Source organism: Pholis gunnellus (assembly GCF_910591455.1).
Source record: "Pholis gunnellus genome assembly, chromosome: 9".
Lineage (NCBI taxonomy): Eukaryota > Metazoa > Chordata > Actinopteri > Perciformes > Pholidae > Pholis > Pholis gunnellus.
The window spans coordinates 4905272-4925911 of record NC_136535.1 but is presented as its reverse complement, the minus strand read 5'-3'; the positions used below and the strand labels follow the sequence as shown (position 1 = coordinate 4925911).

General features: G+C 43.3%; 2 protein-coding genes across 3 annotated transcripts; one reads left to right on the top strand and one right to left on the bottom strand.

Moving 5' to 3' along the window:
* Positions 1 to 4420: 4420 nt before the first annotated feature.
* Positions 4421 to 11463, top strand: LOC306701120 (transient receptor potential cation channel subfamily V member 1-like; the record flags this gene model as incomplete). Its single annotated transcript, XM_079166367.1, has 15 exons — positions 4421 to 4545; positions 4979 to 5118; positions 5538 to 5690; positions 7515 to 7652; positions 7749 to 8053; positions 8547 to 8723; positions 9151 to 9306; positions 9410 to 9505; positions 9600 to 9670; positions 9748 to 9913; positions 9990 to 10056; positions 10169 to 10503; positions 10779 to 10903; positions 11193 to 11299; positions 11384 to 11463. The coding sequence occupies 15 exons, from the start codon at positions 4421 to 4423 to the stop codon at positions 11461 to 11463; spliced, it is 2241 nt and encodes a 746-aa protein (XP_079022493.1).
* A 361-nt stretch (positions 11464 to 11824) lies between these two features.
* LOC306700867 (protein FAM222B-like) lies at positions 11825 to 19886 on the bottom strand. Of its 2 annotated transcripts, none has more exons than XM_079165999.1 (3): positions 19760 to 19886; positions 18096 to 18223; positions 11825 to 17153 (listed from the first exon to the last, which is right to left on the bottom strand). In XM_079165999.1, the coding sequence occupies exons 2-3, from the start codon at positions 18175 to 18177 to the stop codon at positions 15004 to 15006; spliced, it is 2232 nt and encodes a 743-aa protein (XP_079022125.1). In that variant the 5' UTR covers positions 18178 to 18223; positions 19760 to 19886; the 3' UTR covers positions 11825 to 15003. The 2 variants fall into 2 exon arrangements, with proteins under 2 accessions (XP_079022125.1, XP_079022126.1); XM_079166000.1 differs by lacking the exon at positions 19760 to 19886 and adding an exon at positions 18302 to 18546.
* Between the last annotated feature and the right edge of the window lie 754 nt (positions 19887 to 20640).

The window sequence follows — 20640 nt, the reverse complement described above, 5'->3', positions numbered from 1 at the left end:
GTGACTGTGAAACTGAATTAAGCTGCATGATGTAAAACATGTTAAAGTTTGTAAGTTTATAGTTGTATGATTTTGTGTGCAGAATTTTGATAATAAAAAAAAAAAAAAAATCTGTTTTTATCAGTTTAATATCTGATACGTCCCCTACCCGGGGACCATATATTAAATTGATTTTTGGAATAGGGAGATGGAATAGGGGCTTGCTCCGTCCACTCCACGCATCGACCTGGTATTGCAGAACCTCCAGGAACGGTGCACCCCCTAATGTTGTTCAAAAGAAATTATATGGAGACAATTCGTTAATAATAAGATGATATAATAACGACAGTCGCAGTATTAATGTTGATTGGTTATGTGCGCTTTAGCTATGACGTTACATGTATGTGTCTGTTAAATACATTTAACTGATGAGTGAGACAAGAAGATTGTTATAAAAACATTTAGAATCATTAATTTATATACTTACATTGATTCAATCTGTTTTTAGGCTTCATAGTTCTGCTCATTTGTATGTTTTTCTCTAGTGAGGTCTCACAGAAACGTGTATATATAAGGAACTTTTATTTCAGTTTTCTAAACCATTATTATCATTATATTTTGCTGTTAGCCATACACAGGGAAACCTAGTGTATATACAACTACTTGTCAGTTCATGAAGTTGGCCTAGCTAAACCTAATGTAGTAATAAATCCTTCCTTCATGAAGGTAATCATGAGTTTTTTGTTGTACAATATTGTTTATATTTGCTAAAAGACTAGTGTTGTTCACACTCCAGACCAGTAAATGTCAGTATGTCAGTAGCACCAGCAGTAAACAAAGAAACAGGAAGTGGTTGGAATGTGAGGGAACCTACAGTCAATGGAGAAAACATTTGTGTGATTTTATTCTTTATTCTGAATTTCAAATGTGGATCAAACTACTTTTGATTGCAGTTTGATTTAGCTTCGTCTCATTTAAACTTTCTGTTGAACTGTTTCTCATTTGTTGGAGATAAATAGACACAGTTGGTGATTTTAGGTTGGCTTTTGATGTGAAAATACAGCATTGCATGATGGGAAATGTGACTATTATGTTTCAAGTAAAATGTAAATATTCTTCATCAACCCTATTACACATGACGTTCCTCTATATATTAAATTTCTGTAGGTTCTTAGACCTCTTACAGTATCTGCTTTTTGGTAATATCTATGTTGTCAGCACCATCAGTCAGCATGGTATGTCTGTGAAATACTCCCCTGCCTCGGATCTGTACAACTCATACTTACCTGGCAGGGGAGATACCATGATCAAAAGGTGGTTCACCCAGGGCGAGGCTTAGCCATTGCACATTCCGGCTGAGCTGACCTTTGCGAATTTCTCAAATGTAGAAATCTCGACTGCATAATTTGTGGTAGTGGGGGACTGCGTTCGCGCTCTCCCCTGATAAATTGTTTAAAAACAAGGTAACAGTGGACTGAAATACCAATATCATTTCAATAGTGTATGTGTAACTTCAAACCTTTTATATATTGGAAGATTTACTTAAGACTTTTTAGTTGTGAACTGTGTAACAGAAGGTCTATCGAGGGTGAGAAACATGAGTCATGAGAACATACAGCATTTGTGGAGAATTACAGTATTAAGAAGTATTAGTAGTATAATTTATAGCACTCTTAGTGGTGAATAGTGGTGTCACAATAATAAAATGTAAAATATGTTAAGAATCACAATATATTTACTAAAGAATGAATTAAATGTTTGTAATATGTTTACATGAAGGATATTATATATTACAGTATATTGACACATTGAATGTATTGAAATCATGAATGCATAAACACTGGAGGATTTAAACACTGTGAAGAATAGCCATCAGGGAAAGTTAGGGATTATTCAAGGCGAGGCTTTTCAGAGACAGGGGAGGAGAAGCTGAGACAACTGATGAGAAGCAGACTGCCGTAAGACAACAAGAGAGGACTCCTGGGTAAGACCATGCGGTCGCAGGACAGAGGGCAGGTCAGAGGTGATGTCAGAAGGACCCTAGCCACTGAGATGACCAGCGGATCGATGAAGGAGGGGTCAGATCAATCGGAAACCAATCACTGACCCCGGATGACGACCTTTGTGTTTTGCGACAGGTTTCGGACGCTTTCCGACCATCAAAGAACATAAAAAGAATGTTTGAGAGAGCAAGCTTGAGTCACGGCAATATCTGTTTTTCAGAAACCCGGCCAGGTCGGACCTGTGAGTGGAGTTGCACGTGGTCTCTGTTCTCGAGAACATTACCATGCATGGTGTATTTCAGATTGCATTTGTAAAACATTATGTTGCAATTGTTTGCATCAGTTTGCATTGTTACCTTCGTGGTTTCAGTTGTATCTGCTATCGTTTTAACTAAATTACTATTTTTGACTTTAAATTGGATCCAGTTCGTTTTTGATTGGACTCCGTTGCTGAAAGTTAGCAGCGGCGAACGTTTTGCAGCCTTCCTCCTCTCGTGAAGATTCCAGCCTCGACACATTCCACTTGAATCTGTGGTGAGAACTATGTTAAATATCTTTACAGATTACCTGTAGAAGACAACAAAGGAAAAAAAATTGTTAGTGTGGAGAGTTCCTTGAACTCCTCTTTTTTCAAACTTCTTTGCTAACGTGTAGCCTGAACTGGGGGGAAAATACTATCAAGTAGTTTTTGTTTTTTATAGTGTGCCGACAGGAGAGCGTTTGTTGTTTGTTTTTATGGTCTGTTTTCATAGACGCATTGGTCTGTGTAAGTGGGAAATGTTTTTGTTTTTGTTCGGGGAAATCGTCGTCAGAAGCGTATTGAAAAAAACCTGAAAGTGTGGATGTCAATGTATGTAAATATTTTACCTGTATGCCCTTGAAATGGACTTAATAAAACGTCTGAAAATTGAAATTGAAATTGGTTCACCCAGGGCGAGGCTTAGCCATTGCACATTCGGCTGAGCTGACCTTTGCGAATTTCTCAAATGTAGAAATCTCGACTGCATAATTTGTGGTAGTGGGGGACTGCGTTCGCGCTCTCCCCTGATAAATTGTTTAAAAACAAGATAACAGTGGACTGAAATAGAATATACTGATATACACAATGTTCTGCTTCCCCTCTTTGCTGCTACTGTGTTTTCTTTCTGCAGGGAATGGACTCAAGTCAGCATATTCAGCAGTATGTCCCATAAACACCTGGGCCCAGTGTTTCCCATGCAAAGGACCAGAGAAGGAGCCGGTCCAGTGAGATCTCCACGGCCTGAAGAGGTCCACAACAATCTCATATCCACTCCGTACACTACTCATGTTTGTTTGTATTTCATTTGTTGTCAAGTTTACTTCAGCATTCAATATACATGCGTGTCTCCCATTTCTTGGAGTCCATAGGCCGGGCTGTGACTTGTACAACATGTCCAAATGAGTCATGATTGCATTATTGAAAACCTTCCTACACTGATCAGCAGCTACTACTTTTGCAAAGCTTTATGTCACCACAGCATTGATTGGAAGGAGATATCATTCAAACATCTTTAAACATGGATAAAGAAGGATATATATTGATATGGGATAGCGGTGAAGCCTTTTAAACGGTGAGGGGAATAATCACTGGTTTGGTTTTATGCAACAGTCCAAGTGCATTATACAAGAGCAGCCCATTTAGAGTGCAGAAAGATGCAATTATGCACAGTACTTATGGCTTTGGACACAATAAATGGTGTCAAGGCTGACAAGTGAGCAAGACATTGCAAATATTTAAATGTTTCCAAAGATATGGTACGCTCTGCTTTGAATGGTAATTTGTTATAAACCCACTCACTGTAAAATGCATCATTGGTCCTCTTGTATGAATGGCATATTGAACCGTGATTGGATGCCACAAAATGAAATGAATGTGAGAAACTACTTAAACGATTATGCATTTCGTATCCAACAATCTTGCAGTTGTATTGCTAATAGTGATATTCGGATACACAATACAAATCAGTTTATCAGTTGCCAAGCAATATTGTTGTATTATTAAATCTCAAAGCATTAACCTGATCAAATTACTATTCATCAGAATAACGCTCAATAAAACAATTAAGGCATTCAGATCATACTGAGATAGATTAGTTTGAATCTGGGTATTAAGCTGTCCTAAACAGAGAACGGATGGTATGTAACACCTCACAAAAGAATGTCAGAGATTAAGCAGATACTAGTTTTTTTATATTTGGAAAAACTGCTGTTGGGCAAACAACAGCCTTGCCCTGCCCTCGGGAGAGGGCGGAGCGTGACCAAGGTAACAAACACCATCAGCGCTTCAGTGCTGCCCCTGACATTTGCAATTCTACACCTGTGCAGCTGTGGCTCATCATATCCGATGAGCTACTCGGGGAAGCAAACATAGTATTTTGTCATACACAACCGAGACTTGATTATTAGCGACAAATAAGATGGACAATGGACAGCCACCGAACACAAGGCCTGAAGAGGAGGGGAATAGTCTGGATTGGCTCCTCAAGACAGAAAGCTCAGAGATAGTTCCTGCCCCTATGGATACCAACGTCTCAATATCTAGGTAACCGCTCCTACTGGCCAACAACTGGTATTTGATTTCTCTCTCACAGGTGATGCACATTGCTTTTAATTATGAAATTGCACAGACTGACTGCTAGAGATGTCAACACAGAAATCAGTGTGGTTCTAATGCTGCTAAGAAAAAGGAGCATTTGAGCCTTTGGGGACTGATAGGTATCAGGTGACATGGTTGTTTAGGTAAACAAGCTTCAGCCTGATTAAACCTGTGCTTGTTCACAAGCTGGTCCGGATCCTTTTCACTGAGACACTCATTAACAACTACTGTGTTACCAAAGAGTTATTTGTACATCATTTAAAGATTACAGATGTTAAAATAGAGTTACAGTAAATGATTGCATCGTTGGAAATCTTGAGCTGCATAAAGCAGTTTATGACTTGTATGATTTTCTACATTTCAGACAAAGTAATGCCAGTGTTGACGTCATTTACAGCAAAGCAGTCACCAGGGAGAGAGTCTTTGAAGCAGCATCCCAGGGAGACATATCTCAACTTGATGGCCTGTTGGAGTACCTGCAGCTTAATGATAAGAAACTCACAAGCCCAGAGTTCACAGGTGTTTGTTTTTTATAACTGACTATGTCCTGCTGTCATCTATGGTCATGTTGGTGTGAAACAGTACAGCCATGTCTCCTGGAAAGTGTGTGTGTGCAGTGAAATAGATGATTGTCATGCAGAGCGAGACCGTCTGCTGGTGGCTAAAAGAGTTTTGTTCAGAAAAGGTGTCACTGACAGAAAGTCAAACAGGTCTGCATGAATGGATAAGGCTCATTTAATTCAGGAGCCCATGAAAACACTGTTTTAAAAAACAGTAAGTAACTCCAAAGAAGCTTGATGTGAATTGGTCCATAGAACTTGTATGTCTCAAAAGGAGCAATTTGTACCAGTAGTACATATTCAATCATCAGAAACTCTACACATTGATGTGAATAGTGTGATGAGAAACAAAACTGTTATTTTTTGCACAACTTTCAGATGAAACAACTGGGAAAACGGCACTCCTGAAAGCTTTGCTGAACCTAAAGGAAGGCAAAAATGACACCGTTGAAGTCCTGCTTGACATAGCCGAGAAAACAGGAGACTTAGAAAATGTAATCAACGCATCTTACAAAGATCCTTCCTACAATGGTAGGTGAACAGAAAACTGGCCTTCACGAGTGATGGTACTTCTGAAGCTGATGGTCCAAAGAATAGAAGTTGTGTTATGTTGTAAAGACTGTAAGGCCCTTTGAGGCGAGACTATATATCCTGAAAGGCCTCATAAAAACATGTAAAATCCATATATTACGCTCATTAGAAATGTATGCTGTTGCCAGCATACCCAATAAATGAATACAGCTGCTTTTAATTCATTTGAATTGTATACATTCAGGGTGATTTACTTTGCTGTTAAACTCCATTTATACGATGTAGAACCTGGCCATAAATAAGGGCTTCTTGACCTGTATCTGTACAATATACTGTAAACATTGGTTATGAAACAGTCTAAATGTAAAACTGTTGCCTGTATATAACCTTCATAAGTAAACAAGACCATCAGGAAAGCATACTGGCTATTTTTATATAGCAGTGGTGGGCCGTGCATTTTATACCTGGGCCTTCAGTGCTGTCCTGCAGCTGAAAAATCCCCTAATAACCTCATTATGACGCCACAGCTACGGTTATTATTTGTTTCTAGGAGTGTAACAATACACGTATTCTTATTAAACCGTTCGCTACGAGGCTTACAAACCGAACAAAACGTTTGAATAATACTAGTTCATTAGGAAAATGCAGAAGCTTAAATTGTGGGAAATATAATGTTTTCTGCGCTCATGTAGGAGACAACGGGCTGTGTGACCTCTGAACCGGAACAAAAACAAACAACAAAAAACAGCTGATGCTCTGCAAGTGTTCTGGGAGGCTACGCTAACTAGCTTAATGGTAAAACAACAGCAGCAACACGCATTCTGCTACACACTCAAGGGCCATTTAGATATTAGATGTAAAAAAACAAACGCAGTTGACTTACCAAATGCTGATCACTTACCAAACTCCATCCTCCTTTCTTTGTTTAAGAGTTTAATCTCACGGTTAAATCCCAACTCACAAATCCGTTTCTCCTTCTTCAGCCATTGAGTGTTAAAAAAACAAAGCTAGGTAAAAAAAAAAAAAAATCTACACCAAGCAAAATGCAAAACATTTCATAATTTCTTCCATATCTTTCAATTTGAACTCTTACTACTCCAACTAAGCCTCTGCTGACTATTGTGTTATTTCACAATAGTCACGTGTTCGCCCACTGACCAATCACAGCACACGCTGCACCGCACTGCAGAGCTGCACCTAAAAACTAAGCTGCACGTAATGCTGACGTACTTGTAGGCCAGCTAGCAGCTCTGACACGTCAAAGAATACGCCCAACATGTCAAACTAAAGGTCTGATTGGTTGAAGACTATGACAATCAACAATATCGTCCCCATTCACTTAAACTGCACACGGAGGCACTGGTGAGTCTGCAGGCCTCGGGCCTCTCTTCTTACCTAGAGACACAGAGGTGAACTCTGATTGGATAAAAGCTCTACTTAAAACATGCTGCACTGGAAGCAGAGCAACTGAGGAGCACAGTAGCTGTGCAATGAGAAAATAAGATAATGGGAAAAATATTTTTATAAATTATAATACATGTAGTGTATTTAAGAAAAATTATTAAATTATAAAATAGCTATAACTTTGTGATTCTGTTTAGGCCAGCAGAGAAGGCCTTGCTGGCCCTGACGGCCCACCACTGATATATAGTTATTCTTAATGCTAGTCATCGGTGCCACTGGCTCAGATTCAACGTATTTTGCTCGAAACACTACTCAGAGATTTTCAAAATCAAAGTTCCTTGTAATAGCTTTGAGAGACTAACAATGTGCAGAAAACATTACAATTCTGTGTCCTCTACCAATAACACACGTCACTCACAGGTCAGACAGCCCTGCACATCGCCATTGAGAGAAGGAGCTTTGACTATGTGAAGCTGTTGGTCCAGAAAGGAGCAGATGTGCAAGTCAAAGCCAATGGGAGGTTCTTCCAGCGCAAGGCAGGGCTGGGCTTTTATTTTGGTGGGTAATTGTGTCCAACAAAAAAAAGAAGCTACCTGTTCTATCCCAGTTGTTCATAACCAAGTCACTAAACTGACCTTTGTGTGTTTCCAATAGGAGAGCTTCCTCTGTCACTGGCTGCCTGCACCAACCAGCCCAATATTGTGTCTTTCCTCATAGAAAACTCTTACAGAAGAGCTGACTTGACTGACCAGGACTCACAAGGAAACACTGTGCTGCACGCCTTGATAGTCATAGCAAACAATACAGCAGAAAACACAGATATGATCGCAAAGATGTACGACGACATCCTTATTCAGCACAACAGAGTTGAGAAAAACGGAAAAGTCCTGTTGGAAATGATTGAAAATAATCAGGGGCTGACTCCTCTGAAGTTAGCAGCCAAGCTCGGCAAGATTGGGGTAGGTCTAGTTTCTTTTGAAGGTCTTTGTGTTTGTTTTCGGGTAAATCCTTTTTTAGAATGGTTGCATTGCCTTACAACACTTAAACTGACCATGCCATGACCTGCCATATGTGTGCAACATTTTCACATTTCAATATTTTCTATTGGGAAATCACAAAATGACCACAAATAGACACAAATCGCCTACAAGGAGACAAATCATCTAGAAATGGTCGCAAAACTACCACAGAGGCGCGATATGACCATGAGACAAAAAACAACCAAAATGAGATGCAAAGCGTTTACAAAGCGACTCAAAACAACTACAAAGAGATTCAAAATGATCACAAAGAATCTGTCTCTTTGAATCTGTAACTCTTGATCTTATGTAGAAGAGGTCAGAGCCCTTAACACGTCTCTGATCAGGGGCCCATTTTCTGATAACCTGTCCATGGAGATTCTTGTATTGTCACAAAAGATAACCATCCCCTCTCTGATCTCTCATTGTCCAGCTGTTCAGCCACATGTTACACCGGGAGTTTGTGGATGAGGAGATGAGGTCGCTGTCCAGGAAGTTTACAGAATGGGTCTATGGACCCGTTCACTCCTCACTGTACGACACGAGCTCCATCGACACCAACGAGGACAACTCTGTGTTGGAGATAGTCGTCTTCGGGAGTGAAAATCCGGTATGAAATATATATATTTTGACCCAAATTAACTTAAAATGATATGCACATGAAGGTCTACAAAATCACAATTTTCCCGAGTGCTTTTTGGTTCCATTGTCAGACACAACGTCCTCCTGCTTCAGATAATATAGAGCAGGACTAAGTCAACAAATATGTATTCTATATGATGTTCATTTTATAGATGTAAACATGTAATTATATATGGAAATGATGCTCAGGATATGCCTATTATAATGGAGGAATTATGTAGCAGCACTGCAAAAGCACAGAAACATCTGGCAGTAGTTTACCGTTTACTTTCTTAGTTTCTGCAAACAAGCTTTCATGGCCTTCACAAGTCCCAATCAAAGGCTTTTGGGGTGTCGCTGTGCCAGTTCCAATAGAGGCCTTTGATGTGGAAATTATCCTGTGAATGTCACCTCAGAATCGTCCTGAGATGCTCCAGATAGAGCCGCTGCGCAGCCTGCTGGAGGATAAGTGGGACAGGTTTGCTTCCAAGTTATTCTTGATGAATTTCCTGATCTACCTGTCATACCTGAGCATCTTCACCTCTGTGGCCTTCTACAGGAAGGAAGGACAGGTAAGGCAAAAATCTAAACCAACCAAACCATCCATTGATTAAAAAACGTTTTTAGCGACTTCATTAGCCCTGTGCATCGACTCCTCATCCTTTTGACTTGCAGCCACCTTTTCCCATTGAAGATGACCCGCTCGACTACATTCGCTGCATTGGCGAGCTCCTCAGTGTCCTTGGAGCTGCGTGGTTTTTCTATAAAGCGGTGAGGAAGTGGAATCCGGTTCCAGTAATTCACACAAAAGGAGTCCCAATCATTTTCAAACTATTTCCATTTGTCTTGCCTCCCGAATCCACAGTTAACTATTTTCAAGAGGAACCACCCAACCTTCAAGGCTCTGTACACGGATGGATTAAGTGACATTCTATTGTAAGTATCGCCGTCAACCTCTTGTGAAGGACAAATTGATTATCAGCACATTCTTGTCACTCCACTTTGTTTTGCAGTTTCCTGCAGGCGACGCTCCTCCTGATCTGCACAGTGTTGTACTTCTGTGGGTTGAGAGAGTACGTTGGCCTCCTCGTGCTGTCGCTGGCTCTGGCCTGGATCAATGTTCTTTACTACTCAAGAGGCTCTAAACAACTGGGGATGTACAGTGTCATGATGGAAAGAGTAAGTATAAGTACCCAAAAGTCTCAGAGTGAGACGTGGGTAGCCTGATTTACAGACTTTTCCTCTTTTTTTTTAGATGATCCTGGGTGACCTATTACACTTTCTGTGCGTCTATGGTGTATTTCTGTTTGGATTTTCGGCTGGTAAGACTTTCACAGACGTAAAATGCAAAAAGTTACGCACATGCAGAATGAAGAATTTAAGATGTTCAAGCAAAGTAAAGTCATCTGACGTAAATTTTCTCCTCCTCCGTAGCTATTGTAGCCCTCATAGAAGACTCTCCTGCAGCTCATGAAAAGCTTCCTGATGGCCCTGCGGCACGTGGGAGGAGCTTTGATGCCGAGCCGTTTGAGTGCAAGAAGCCAAGTTACAACGACCTCCGTTTCACAACGCTGGAATTGTTGAAGTTCACTATCGGAATGGGAGACCTGGAGTTCACGGACCACGTTCAGTGCAAGGAAGTGTTCTACATCTTGCTCATCACGTACATAGTGCTCACTTACATCCTGCTGCTCAACATGCTCATAGCCGTGATGGGCAACACGGTCGAAAGAATCTCCAAAGAAAGCGAAAACATCTGGAACCTGCAGGTGGGAAGCTGCTCTAGTCTGTAAACTTGTTTTACAGCACGCAAAACCTCCCAGGAATAACTTCATCTCACAAATCTAGGATACTTCTTAAGGATGTCTGTAAATGTGGCTTGATATTAGTAGCGAATATAGTAGTAGTGAATATCTCAAATATATATATATTTGTTTTGAAGAAGTGCTTCGATATTAAGTGTTTCTAGGTTGTGCACAAACAAACAGAAAAGCTGGTAAAAACACCAGGGCTGACACACTGACATCTTGTTGCACGTCCTCAGCGGGCCTTTACAATTCTGGACATGGAGAGGACTCTGCCGAGGTGCCTGAAGAGTACGCTGTACTCCACGATGTCGAAAATAGTGTGTTTCAGAGGCGAGCAGGGAGAGAGTCGAAGGCTTTTCAGGTAAGCCACCGCTGCATGCGTCTGATATTAACGCCTATTGTTTAGTCTGTACAGGTGTTCAATTATCTTACAAACACGGTGAAGTGTTGAGCTAGATACAAATGCATCTAAGAATTACTGTATTAATCTTGAATACTGGCCACCATCTTTTACAGGCTCAGTTCACTCAAATTTACAACGAAAGAAATGGTATCATTTACCACAGGCCTCACTGTGAATGTCATACGGAAAGCTTGTATTTTTCTAGCGTCTATTCTAGTATTCCAATGTGTGTCTCCTTCGACCTCAGGGTGGACGAAATGAACTGGAGACAATGGAGGTCAGATGTTGGTTATGTCCACGAGGAAGACCCCGGGGAAAGCATGATGAAGTCCCAGCCCCCCAACCAAACTGCTGGTAGGACAACAGAGCAGACAAATAACTTGCTGTTTTCTTACTGTGTAGGTGCCGCCAATTCTGAGTTGCCTTTTAATCTTCCAGGAATTCTGTGGAGGCCAAATCGAGTCTTTGAGAGGATCGGTGCTAGACGTCACCAACCAACGCACACCACTTGTGTCTAGGTTCAGCACAACATCCAAACCCAGATCCATTACAGTTACAAGCCTGAACTTTCACATTCAGCTTTCAGGGGAGCCTTTGCATCCACAATGGTCCCTTCCTTCTTAAAAACAATGTTTTGTATGCTACCACTTCAGAAAAACATTAGTCGACACAACTGGTCTGGATCTCTGGCTTCCTTCATGTACTGTATATACTGCATGTGTAGTGTCAGAATTCCACCTGTAGGAACACTACTGCTCTTGTTTTGAATGTCTTAGCTGATAACAGAAAACCGTTTGATCTTGATCATATGAATGTGTTCGTAACAAAGACAGTCTCGTAAAAGCTCCGTGTTTGCAAACTTTATTTTGGTTAGGGGGAATGTTTGTGCAAGACATTTTTATTCCTGAAGGTTAGGCAAAACTGGAATATCACATTTTCACAAAGTAGAGAAAGTAAGCCCCCCCCCCTCCACCGCCGTTCACAACATGATACATCTTCAATTGATCAAAGACAATCGCATTAATCGGAGTAAAAATAAATCTAGAGGGTCGTCTCATACCTGTGTCCCAATAGATATTGCCATCAAGTCGGCTAGATGAGATTCTTACACGTCCACGTGTACTGTGTGTGATAGTATTGTGAAATGGAACCACAGAACATGCAAAGTTCCGGGTAGAACATCTGAATCTTGCTTGGCCGAAACAAAATTGGGGTACACTGTGCAGAGAGGAACCACTCACTCTAGAATTCTTTTTTTTTTTTTTTAACGCTCCGTTCACATCTTTACACTTTTACTTCACAAGTTTTCGTTAACCAAGACAAACGAGGGCAGCGGCTCTCCTTTAGGTCACCGGGTTGCTGCTCAGTACGGTCAGAACATCAGTTCCCGATACAAGCTCGCCGAGGCTTTTCGGCCGGGGTGGTTACAGAGAGGGACGCTTGGTCACTTTGGTCAGTGAGTCAGCAGCAAACAGTTCACACATCCCGACGGCGTCGAGGAGTCGTGGCACACTTCAGGACCTCTAGTCCATGACACAGTATCAGTAGTTATAACTAAGTAGCTTGGTCCCCCGTCAGAGATTACCTGTGTGCAAGTACCCAAGCTTAACATACACAAGCACCCATTCGCACATTTCTCCATACCAAGCCCAGTGGAGGCACTTCATATGAAACTGTAGAACCTGACTATGTCGGGCTGTAACGAGGCAGTTCAAAAATAAACCGGGCAGGCCTGTCGGATCGATTAGTGTTGATTTAAGGTTCAGAAACCCACACGGGCCTGCAATGCAGTGGGTCAAACTCCTGAAGAAAACTCTGCCATTCTGAGTACTGGTCAGTTATTATAACGATTTGGAATAAAGAACAGACCAAATCTCCCAGCATTTGAGCGGTGGCGATCTTCACCATGAATAGGAACTTATTTTCACTGATACAGCCCATACATCATTACTATTCACACACACACACAAATCATACTAGTGTGTGTTCAGATTAAAAGTCTATAGCAGCTTTAAGGGGCAGGCACATCAAAAAAATGAGAGCCAGGAAACAAAACAAAGAAAACTGCCATTAAGTATAAAGACCAAAATCCAGAAACGCTACGGCTCGCATCTAAGCTGTGTCTCCTTCTGCAGACCACGGATCGGCAGCTCTTCCTCCCTTTTGACCTGTACTGTGTTTCCGAGCACAACTCAAGAGAACGGAGAACAAAGCAAAGAAAAGCTCAGCGCTGAGAAAGACGTCAGATTAACGGACAATTCAGCTCACACTGCATCAATGGGATTCACCTATGGCACCTAATGTGAAAACACCTATGGCTTCAGGATGCAGTGGTCCAAAAATAATAATAAATTAAACTATATCAGGATATTTATTAAGTATAACAACTAAAAAAAGCACACAAATACTTTAAAATAACTGCTACAGCCGTTCTACATACCTATTCATTCTGCTAAATACTATTCATATTTTAACATCTTAAAATCCTTGATAGGCAACATTTGAGACAGTAGGATGGGTGCTTTATCAACAAGTAGGAGTAGCATGATTACCGTAAGGTTTCAATTTAAGGCAATATCACCACTTCCTTTGCCTACACACACACACACATTACCTCTGTCCAATGACCAGACAGTACAGAGTTCAAATAAGCTCAAAAGAAACAATTCATTCTCTCTCACAGCGAAGCCATACTGAAGTTGGGATCCTAGCAAAGGAAGTCAGTTAAGGTAAGTATTAAGTAGAGGATAACCACTGTGACATTTAAGGCTTTTTTTCCCAGAAGGCTTGAGGCTAGCAAAGCAGACATCAACCCGAAGAAGCGGACTAGAGGAGCTTGACGCTAGACGCAGCTAGCTTCACTTGGCCTTCCTTTGTCTTTATAGGTAGCAGAGAGACGGAGATCAGTAGACGGAGCCACACAGGTAACATGTGTTACAGTAGTAAGGTGGTGAGGGGAAACCAAGTGCTTCTCCCAGCTCCCATTATTTTAAGTACTTGCGTGCTTGCAAGTGATCAATTTGCTTTTCACACACCGACATACGCACGGCATTTTAATATTAATGGGATGCCATTCTGTTTCACGCCAGCTACAGACAAATAGGGGCTAATGGACTTGATGCTCCTCTTGCCAGACGTCAGGCCGCAACATTTAAAAAGGAATTTCTACAGTTCAAGTAGGGCCGTCTACAGAAATACGACAAAAACGGAAATAGCTTCTTCGTAAGCGATTATTGAAATATCACACACACAAGAGGGCACTTTAGACTTACCAAACAAAGAGTTAACTACTCCACAAACTACATGGAGAGTGTTACTGGTTTTGCTGGAGCTGGCTTCGTCATATTTTTTAACTAAAGTTCTGTGATGGTTGGGCGTTTTTTTGCACAATGTGATCACCCATTGAACCATGCAGAACAGAAACAAACGGCACAGTTCAGGAGCCATGTTGTATTCCTGATAGAGGAAGTGTACAGCTCGACTAAGAGGAGCCTCTGGGACAAAAACATTAACAGTCCTATTAATTGCATATACATGTAACCTTATTTAAATGGATCACAAACCTGTTAAGAGAATAAATAATTGCAAAAAAAAGAAAACATCACACGAGGACATCCTAATATCTTGCCTTTGGGCAGTTGTAAGGCCACAAATGCTAAAAATAAAAGGTTTTACATGTCAACCTAGGAAAAAGCACTGTGACAATCATGTGGCAAGCATATTCTCATCTGCAAATTAATAGTTTAGAACACAATATATACACGAACAAAGAGCAGCACATCCATGCCAGTGATGAAAAAGAGGAATTCTACTCGACAGTGGAAAACAATCTCAAAAACCCTTCATCTGCAACAAAGGTACGACATGGCTTAAGACCTGAGGAATACTTTGAAACATCACAACCTGGTGGGGTCTACAGATCCAGCTCTGGAGCAATTCAAATGTAATTGATCACTTGCAAGATCTTAAAGAATAAACCACAGGAGCTGAAAGTAGCTGTTGAGAGAAAACTCAAAACACAACAAGAGGAGGGGCCGGAGAGGGGATAAGCGCACGCTTTAACGGTAGCCCGGGTGATGAGCGTGAACGCCACCGCCGCCGCCGTTGTTGGGCTCCTGAACTTGGCCCATGGCCGACCTGTGCATCTTCTCCATCACGCCCATGTTTTGCTCCTGAAAGCTGGGCATCTGGAAGTCCCCTCCTAAGAAATCCACGTTCTGCATCAACTTGGACGGGTCAGGAGGACCCTCTTTGCCCGGCCGGTACTTTGCCCCCGGGATGCGGTTCGCGGAGGCAGCAGCCTGCCCTCCCTGGAAAGCCCCGGGGAGGTCCTGAGGGCTGGATCCATTGTTCCCTGCTGTGCCCGGGATGCTGCCCCACGGCGGCTGCATGTAGTGGCCATTAATGTAAGGCATAGAACCTACTGGGCAGTTAACGGGGGACGACGGCCGTGCTTTTTCTGAGGGGTGCTTCAGGGCGAAGGACTGTGCGGCGTTGGGTAGCTTGTGGGAATAGTTGAGGTTTCGAGAGGGGAAAGCGCACTCGGTTTGAGGCTCCATCCTTGGGTTCTTGCAGGGATGGGCCCCCTCAGGGGGCTGCTGCATGTGGGCCAGTTGATGCTGGGCCCAGGAGCGCTGCTGCTGCTGCAGCTGCTGCAGATGTTGTAAATGTTGCTGCTGCTGTAACTGCTGCTGCTGCTGCTGCTGTTGTTTCTGCTGATGTAAATGGTGCTGCAGCTGCTGTTGCTGCTGTTGCTGCTGTTGCTGCAGTTGTACCTTCTCTGGGTCTGCGTGAAAGGCAGCTATGCTATTAGTAGCAGCTATACTGGGCTGTGAGTGGAGTGCAGCATTGGGAGTCTGAGCTGTGGCTTTGTCTGGGGGTCCCACCATGAGGCAGCTGGGCACGGAGCCCAGGGCCGGGTGGTGACAGGACACCCTGGAGCTGGCGTTGATCAGAAGGTTGCGGCTGATGGGGCTGGGGTTCGCGATCTGGCCCTCGCAGACAGAGGTGGCGCCCATACCGGCCCGTGCCTGGCACAGCTGGTTGATTTGGTGCACGATGCTGCTCAGGTCACTCGGCCGGTTCTGATGCAGGCTGGTCGCCATGGACAGTGGGATGGTAGAGGTAGATACAGTTACATTTGGTGGGGCGTCTGCGTCGGGGAGCTTCCGGGGCCCGTACGCCCCCGGCGGGGGCTGCTGGAGGCTGTTGGGCGTGGTCGGAGCGCCCGCAACCTGGGGGAGGGGCTGTGGGCCGCCTAGCCCCTGGGTGTGCTGTATGCTCGGAAGCTGAGCTCCGTCGGACATGTGGCGCAGGTCCTGAGTCGCTCCCTGCTGCACAAGTAAAGCTTGCGGAGGAGCCGCGTGATGCTTTAGTGTCTGCAGATGAGAAAGATGCTGCTGCTGCTGCTGCGGGACGACCGGTGGATGAGGCTGGCTCTGCTGCTGCTGCTGCTGTTGCTGCTGTTGCTGCTGCTGCTGCTGCTGCTGCTGCTGCTGCTGCTGCTGCTGCTGCTGTTGTTGTTTTTGCTGCTGCTGCTGCTGCTGCTGCTGCTGCTGCTGCTGCTGCTGCAGCAGAGCCTGGGTGTGAGGCAGACTCTGCTGCCTCTGTATGCTCTGCGGATGAGTCAATCTCTGCTGCGGAGTCTGAACCTGGGACAAACTCTGCTGCCGCTGCAGAGCTTGTGAATGAGCCATGCTCCTTTGCTGTAAAGCCTGCGGGTGGGGCATGGTTTGAGGCTGCTGTAAAGTCATTGGATGGGTCATGCTTTGCTGCAGCGCCTGCGGGTGAACCATGCCCTGCTTCTGGGCATCGGGCGGCGTCGGGCCTTGTAGGTGAGGGGCGGGTTGAGGGAGATTTAAAGTGCTTTGAGCGGCGTACGGCCCGCTGTGAGGGTCCATGGCGGCCTTCTGGAGCTGCCGGGTGCGGCTGCCGTCCAACTCTTTGACGAGGCCTTTGGTGGGCGCGCGGAGGACGGCCAGCAGACCCCTACTGGAGCTGACCTGAGACGGGTAGGGACTGTGGCGCTGGCTGGACGAGGACGTGTCGAGCCCGTTGACTGTGCGGCGAATGTGCTTCCTTTGAGGTACTTTGACGCTGTTGGGGAAGATCTGGATGGTCAGAGGGCTGTTGGCAACTTTCTTAGCATAGGCATCCAACTCTGCTGGGGTTGGATAGCTGGCAGATCTCATCTTCTGTGTAGTTTCCCCTGGAACATGTGTAAGGTCAGACAAACAGAAACACATTTACATGCACACTAACATTCCACTGTTTCCTCATTCTGAATGGAGCGTTTTCCGATTAAGACGTGGGATGTGCAGATATTACTCATCCTTTGGACATTCAGAATACGCATCTCGTTTTTTAGAGCAGTTTGCGACTCAAGTGCCTTGAACACAATCCAGCCAGAGATGCATGACCAAAAGAAGAAGCCCACATCTCTGGTCAGAAGGAGAAAAGCACCAACTTTTAAACATTATGAAAGTTTTTGGGATATGTACAAATACGGCAAAGCCGACGTTTTCAAGAATTCGGTTGAAGAAATAAAAGGATGTAGGCTGCTCCGCTGTCGGTAGAGAAGTTTGAAAAAAAACATTGGCTGGAATATTCCATTTTCATTAGCCATATAAACAGCTTAGTAGGAATATCTTGTGCATGTAAACCTAGTCGCAACACTTCATACTGACACGTACTGTAACACTACACTGTAGGACAACATGAGATGTGGGAATAAAATGTACTGCAGCGTGAGCTTCGTAGTGACTTCATCTGCTCCCTGTTAAGAGCTCTGTAGCCACTGAGGCTCTGGACCAGCTGCACGGTGCCATTAACGACGAGCTGGCACTTCTTTTGACAAGTAAATAAATTCAACGGATGCGTTTAACCCTCATCTTAAGCATGGATCATGTTAATAACCACGCTATAATTCAGTTTGTCCGTCAGTCTACAGAATTTCTATTATTTACACTATTAAAAAAAAAGTATTGCTCTTGAGTTAAAGGTTTTAGAGTCAATGTATGACACCATGTTCCATAATCACACTTTGTTGTCATGTTAATCTTAGAACGTGGCTACGTGATCGACATCGTCCGATCCCGACTGCTGGCCAATGACTCATCTAAAGGACAGATAGGACCACAACGGCACTCACATTTCTGAAGTCCAGTGTTCATCTGCGTGCGGGAGAGAAGTCTGACGGTAGGGTCACCTGATGCCGGCAGGCAGGCCAGCATGTCACTATGACGCTATTGCAGCACGGGACACCTTCTCCTCACCACACTGGGGGAGAAACAGAGCAGCACCAGTCAGCCAAAGACGACACTTAGGCTGGCCTGTTTTCACATCCAGTCGTTTGACCTTTTGCAAATGGCCACTTGTAATAAACCGACGTCCTGGTTCTGTAGGAGCTCACTGTGTGCAGCAGGCAAGCAGAGACAGCTTGAATAAAACAGCAACTTATTGTACGATATATGGACAAGACGTTGATCGTGGTTCATCATCATCATCATCATACTCTCTATGTGTATATATATATATATATATCACAGTCTCTGCCTCACTGTGTGGCAGAGACTGGGATCATTCTTATACGTGTAAAGTAACATCAGGCTTAACTTTGCAAAACAAAAAGTAACCAATAAATACACATAAAAATACTTATTTTTTCAAATCTATTATAATCATAAATTATACAGCAGCATTTTTGGACCCTTTATAGACCAAACTAGTAGTCAGTCAATCAAGAGAAATAGCCGTTGGATTTATTGAACGTTTAAATAATCCTTAGTTGCAGCTTCAGTGCAGATGTTATTCCCAGCTCCGTTGGAAGAAGGCAGGGAAGGATCTCTGAGTGTTGTCTTATGGTTTAGTCACATTATTTTGCAGATTCATCACAGGTTTGCAGGCGGTTTATGATTCACCATTAGTTCACTTCCACTGGTCAGCTGAGTGACGAGTCATGTGGTGTAATCTTTGTGATCTCAGATTCATCACAGATTGTACATGTATACCATCATGTCCATATTTATTCCAGCACTCTCTCACTGGTGGCACATGTCATTGTGCTATTGTTGTTTTTCTGGAATACATATTTATTTATGTACATAGCAGTTGTTTACTTTTGTCCTGCTTTGTCGTCCTTGTTTTTAGCCGGAGGCCTGTCTATTTCTGAGTCAAAGGCCTTAAACGTGTTCAATAATAATCCAACAAAGCTCGTGGCTCTGCTGTCTGATCTGAACGCAGACCAGAGCTGCTGTCCTGACTCGGATCTTCTGTGTTACCCTCGGTGTGCCTCAGGAGGACGCAGTGCGCGTGGAGGAGAAAGCGGATCTTCATTAATACAGACCGGATAATAACGTGACCTTTCCTACAGAGACAGCTCACACCGACCGTGTGGATCTCTGGCACCGTCGTCGGCTAACGCCCTGAATTAACCAGAGCACCGACCGTGTCGGGTCACACCGTCACTACAGCCTCATGAGTGAGGTAGCTCCACTTTCAGACAGCCAGTCCGTAGCGAGATAACGTTAGCCATCTGACTAGCAATCCAGCCTCAATCTGCTGTAATTCACCACAGCTAGCTAACGCTAGCACACACCTAATAACTGAAGCTGGGCTGTTTCAGCCAGCTAACATGGACTGGGCGGACTGCGGTGGGAAATCAAAACAATGCATCGTTAAATAGGTTAGCTCGAGTCACAATAAATAAGGAGCTTCTTTGTGCTTATTGTGACCAGGCCAGCTGGTGAGCAAACTTTAGCTTTTCATTGACGGAGAAACACCGACGCGACCCGAACTTAAGCGCATCATACTTACTCCTCGCGAATCTATGAGTAGGGGAACTTCATTTTGTGGAGATTTAACGTTTATATTGTATTTTTAGAAAAAATGAAGAGACCATCCCCGGTGTTGGTTCTCCGAGCTGCTGCTGTCTGGCTACGGAGAGCAACGTCTGTCGGGCATGCGCAGAGAGCGAGGAGGACCACCGGTTCCTGCATTTAGGCGTCAGTGCTAAGCGCCTGTCCAATAATTCCCACAGATGGGATGTTATACCATGACTTAAGCCATGACTAGAAAAGCTCAAGGGCGTAGTCGGCAGTGGTGGAAGAAGCACTCAGATATTTTACTTATGTTAAAATAGCAATACCACTGCGTAAATAATATGTTCCAGTCCTGTATTGAAAATCTTGCTTCAGTGAAAGTATCAAAATACCATAAACCAAAAATAATGGCTAACGCACTTCAGAATAAGTATACCACACTAGGTCATGATGTCATAGAAGTGGGGCTCTTTTTGAATTACTTTATATGTAGCTGGGTAGCTTAACCTACAATAAGACATTACAATGTGTTAGTTGATTCATATTTCGTATTAATAACCTGATTATAAAGTCATTTAAGTCATCAAATAAATGTAGTGGATTAAAGAGTACAATATTGGCTTAAAAAAAGTTCAGGTACTGGAAACATTACCTGAACATTACAGTACAGTACTTGAGTAAATAAACGTAGTTAAATTCCACCGCTGGGTGTTGGCATTGCAAGTTTAAGTCGAGAAGTACAAGCACCATAAATGTACTTTGAGTATCAAAAAGCAGTCAGTATTGCATTATATTATCATTTACTAAATGACTGCAGCACCTGCAATGGATTTAATTTAAAAGGTAGAAGGATCACAAGAAAGTCTGAGCTCCCTC